Raw genomic sequence first — 4,987 nt, 5'->3', positions numbered from 1 at the left:
CCGATACGACGTGACATCTAGGCTACGGATATACCTGATACACGTGACATCTAGGCTACGGATATAACCTGATGCACATGACATCTAGGCTACGGATATAACCTGATACACATGACATCTAGGCTACGGATATAACCTGATACACGTGACATCTTAGGCTACGGATATAACCTGATGCACATGACATCTAGGCTACGGATATAACCTGAATGCACATGACATCTAGGCTACGGATATAACCTGATACACATGACATCTAGGCTACGGATATAACCTGATACACGTGACATCTAGGCTACGGATATAACCTGAATGCACATGACATCTAGGCTACGGATATAACCTGATGCACATGACATCTAGGCTACGGATATAACCTGATACACATGACATCTAGGCTACGGATATAACCTGATGCACATGACATCTAGGCTATTATATCCGTAGCCTAGATGTCACGTGCATCAGGTTATATCCGTAGCCTAGATGTCATGTGTATCAGGTTATATCCGTAGCCTAGATGTCACGTGCATCAGGTTATATCCGTAGCCTAGATGTCACGTGCATCAGGTTATATCCGTAGCCTAGACTCGACAGAACCTCAGCAATACGCAACTTCTATTAGATCAAATGAGCCTCAAGTATTGAAATAGCTATTCATTTTCAATTTGACACCCTCATTGCCCCCCATACAAACCACCCTCACTTGCTTAATAATTAATGGTCTGCTTTACCTGGACATATTTTGGTTTAAGTAAACCCTCTCGCTTCGCCTCTTCCTCTCTGGTGTATCTTGGTTTCCACTGGATAACACACACAGTCAGATTCCAAAGCCATAAAGTCAAAATTGGCTACAAAAGTTTGCATGCTCGTCTTAATTTAAGGATAGGGTTAGGCAGAAATGTACCAGTGTGGTTAGGTTTAGAATCACATTTAGAATATAATTTTTAGAAGTGGGAGGGTTTAGCCATAATTATGACTTTGTGGCTGTGTTAACTAGACACAACGTGCATCCCAGGCAGATCCTGAGCATTCTGATTTTCTCTGTAAGTGAATGGTGTGACCTTCGCCAAATACTAACATAAAACAACTCTGTTTATGAATCAGTACTTTACATTATGATCAAATATTACATTTCTGTTGATAGTCATGGTTTGAAGGCCCCAAGAAGACAAACTACTTCATTTTGGATATGACATGACCCTCTTCTATTGTGAAGGTGTGGGTAAGACCACCCTGGTGCAGAAGGCCTGTGACGTAATGGTGTCTTCAGGTGTGTCTGTGGAGGGCTTCTACACCCAGGAGGTCAGGGAGGGGAGGCGCAGGGTCGGTTTCGACGTCGTCACTGTGACCGGACAGAGAGGACTCTTGTCCAGAGTCAGGTAGGCTTCAGTCACGGGTCAATATTTTACACAATCAACCAAAATGGTCAACCTATTTCTGTAAGGGCCGGTTCCCCAGACACACATTAAGCCAAGTTCAGGACTAAAAAACATTTTCAATGTACATTCTCTATTGTTACTTTTCAAATCAAACTTTATTTGTCACATGCGCCGAATACAACAAGTGTAGACTTTACTGTGAAATGCTTACTAACAAGCCCTTAACCAACAGTGCAGTTCAAGAAGAAGAAAATATTTACCAAGTAGACGAGGCTATATACAGGGTATTACGGTACAGAGTCAATGTGGAGGCTATATACAGGGTATTACGGTACAGAGTCAATGTGGAGGCTATATACAGGGTGTTACGGTACAGAGTCAGTGTGGAGGCTATATACAGGGGCCACCGGTACCGAGTCAATGTGGAGGCTATATACAGGGGCCACCGGTACCGAGTCAGTGTGCGAGGGGTACAGGCTTGTTGAGGTAATCTGTACATGTAGGTGGGGGTGAAGTGACTATGCATAGATAACAAACAAACAGCAAGTAGCAGTAGTGTTCACGAGGGGGGGGGTCAATGTAAATGGTCTGTGGTGATTTCAGTCCAGGACTTGCCCTAATCGTGTCTGGTGGTGATTTCAGTCCAGGAATTTGCGGCTAATCTGTGTCTGTGTGGTGATTTTCATCCAGGACTTGCCCTAATCTTGTGTCGGGAAAACAGTTCCCCTGTGTGTTAATGTTGTTTTTCTCTGCTGTCTTTGTTCATGTCAAAAAGAGAAGTCTGTAGCTTCACATGGAGGAGAGATACACTTGGACAGTATGTGTGATGTACCATCGTTGTGAGAGAAACCCCCCCCTTGGCGCTCTACCCCTCTTCTTCAGAAACGTACGTGTATTATTCACTATTTAACTAAGCAGGTTTTCCTCCTATGTCAGGGTTTGTGCAGCAGTGATTTTCCTCCTATGTCAGTTTGTAGCAATGATTTTCCTCCAATGTCAGGTTGATGAGCAGTGATCCTCTTGTCTTGGCATTCCTAGTCAGGTTTGAGCAGTGATTTCCTCCTCATGTCAGGGTGTTGAGCAGTGATTTCCTTCCTATGTCAGGTTCGTGAGCAATAGTTTTCTCCTATGGTGGCAGGATGTCTCTTCGGTTTGAGCATGCTCTTCAGGTGTAGCGATTTTCCTTCGTTATGATCTCATGAGTGGTGTAAGCCAGTGATTTTCCTCCATGCGTCAGGGATGATTTACAGGCCACCAGCAGTAGTTTCCTCTATGTCAGGGTGTGAGCATGACTTTCCTCCTATTCAGGGTTGGAGCAGTGATTTTCCTTCTATGTCGAGGGTTGTGCAGCAGGATTTTCCTCTAGGTCAGCGGTTGTAGCAGCAGGATTTTCCTCATTGCAGCTTACCAGCTCGAAGGTTTGGACACAACCTACTCATTCCAGGGTCCTTTCTTTATTTTATTACTATTTGTTTCTAAATTGTAAAATAATAGTGAAGACATCAAGAACGTATGACATAACCACATATGAAAATCATGTAGTAAACAAGTTAAAGTTAAACAAAATCAAAGTAGGACACCCTTTTGCCTTGATGACAGCTTTAAAACACTCTTGGTATTCTCTGGTTAGTAGAGTAGACCTCAGCACTCGTTGTAGTAGAGTAGCAGATAGACCCTCAGCAGCTCTGTAGTAAGAGGTAGAGTAGGACCCTCAGCAGCTCTCGCGGAGTAGAGTAGACCCTCAGAGCTCTGGTAGTAGAGTAGACCCACAGAAGCTCTGGTAGTAGTAGTGAGCTAGACCCACAAGCAGCTCTGGTAGTAGAGAGTAGAGTAGACCCACAGCAGCTCTGTAGATTAGAGTAAGGAGTAGACCCCAGCAGCATCTCGGTAGTAGAGTAGACCCTCAGCAGCTCTGGTAGTAGCAGTAGACCCGACAGCAGCTCTGGTAGTAGAGCTAGACCCTCAGCAGCCTCTGGTAGTAGAGTAGACCCACAAGGCAGCATCTGGTAGTAGAGTAGACCCACAGCAGCTCTGTAGTAGAGTAGACCAGACCCACAGCAAGCTCTGTAGTAGAGTAGAAGTAGACCCTCACAGCTACTGGTAGTAAGAGTAGACCTCAGCAGCTCTGCGTAGTAGAGTAGACCCACAGCAGCTCTGGAGTAGAGTAGACCCACAGCAGCTCTGCTGTAGAGTAGAGTAGGACCCTCAGCAGCTCTGGCGAGCTTAGGAGTAGAGTAGACCCTCAGCAGCTCTGGTAGTAGAGTAGACCCTCAGCAGCTCTTGGTAGTAGAGTAGAGTTGACCCTCAGCAGCTCTTGGTAGTAAGTAGACCCTCAGGCAGCTCTCGGTAGTAGAGTAGGACCCACAGCAGCTCTAGGTAAGTAGCAGAGAGTAGACCCACAGCAAGCTCTGGAGTAGTAGAGTTAGAGATAGACCCACAAGCAGCTCTGGGTAGTATGAGTAGAGTAGACCTCAGCAGCTCTGGTAGTAGAGATAGACCCTAACAGCAGCTCTGGTAGTAGAGTACGACCCCACAGCAGCTCTGGTAGCTAGAGTAGACCTCTCAGCAGCTCGGTAGTAGAAGTAGACCCACAGCAGCTCTGTAGTAGAGTAGAAACCCACAGCAGCTCTGGTAGTAGAGTAGACCAGACCCACAGCAGCTCTGGTAGTAGGAGTAGATAACCCTCAGCAGCTCTGTAGTAAAGAGCTAGCACCTCAGCAGCTCTGTAGTAGGAGTAGACCCACAGCAGCTCGTGTAGTAGAGGAGACCACTAGCAGTCTGGGTAGTAGAGTAGAAGGTAACCCTCAGCCAGCTCTGCGGAAGTAGAGATAGAGTAGACCCTCAGCAGCTCTGGTAGTAGAGTAGACCCCTCAGCAGCTCTGCCGTATAGAGTAGAGTAGACCCTCAGCAGCCGTGCGAGTAAGTAGAAGTAGACCCTCAGCAGCTCTGGTAGTAATAGACAGTAGACCCTCAAGCAGCTCTGGTAGTAGAGTAGAGTAGACCCTCAGCAGCTCTGGTAGTAGAGTAGAGTAGACCCTCAGCAGCTCTGGTAGTACGAGTAGACCCTCAGGCAGCTCTGGTAGTAGAGTAGAGTAGACACACAGCAGCTCTGGTAGTAGAGTAGACCCTCAGCAGCTCTGGTAGTAGAGTAGAGTAGACCCTCAGCAGCTCTAGGTAGTAAGAGTAGACCCTCAGCAGCTCTGCGTAGTTAGCAGTAGATAGCACCCTCTAGCAGCTCTGGTAGTAGAGTAAAGTAGACCCTCAGCAGCTCTGGTCAGTAGAGTAGACCCTCAGCAGCTCTTGGTAGTAGAGTAGTAGTAGACCCTCAGCAGCTCTGGAGTAGAGTAGAGTAGATCCTCAGCGCTGCTGGTAGTAGAGAGAGAGACATCAGGCATCTCTGGTAGTAGAGGAGACCCCACAGCAGCTCTGGTAGTAGAGTAGAGTAAGACCCTCAAGCAGCTCTGGTGTAGAGTAGAGTAGCCCTCAGCAGCATCTGGTGGAGGAGTAGAGTAGACCCTCAGCAGCGTCTGGTAGTAGAGTAGACCCTTCAGCAGCTCCTGGTAGTAGAGGAGAGCTAGACCCTTCAGCAGCTCTGGTAGTAGAGT

The 4,987-nt window shown here is 46.9% G+C and overlaps 1 protein-coding gene across 1 annotated transcript in view; it reads left to right on the top strand.

The window, feature by feature from the left end:
• ntpcr (nucleoside-triphosphatase, cancer-related) overlaps positions 1 to 2,225 on the top strand; it is a 4,619-nt gene extending 2,394 nt beyond the window's left edge. Inside the window, exons 2-3 of the mRNA XM_024144748.1 lie at positions 1,220 to 1,382; positions 2,156 to 2,225. Of these exons, the coding sequence (XP_024000516.1) occupies positions 1,220 to 1,382; positions 2,156 to 2,225 (233 nt within the window). The remainder of the gene's footprint in view (positions 1 to 1,219; positions 1,383 to 2,155) is intronic.
• Positions 2,226 to 4,987: the final 2,762 nt, after the last annotated feature.

This window comes from Salvelinus sp. IW2-2015, unplaced genomic scaffold (assembly GCF_002910315.2).
Source record: "Salvelinus sp. IW2-2015 unplaced genomic scaffold, ASM291031v2 Un_scaffold5831, whole genome shotgun sequence".
Lineage (NCBI taxonomy): Eukaryota > Metazoa > Chordata > Actinopteri > Salmoniformes > Salmonidae > Salvelinus > Salvelinus sp. IW2-2015.
The sequence above is the reverse complement of the archived record's forward strand: the minus strand, read 5'-3'. Positions and strand labels throughout refer to the sequence as shown.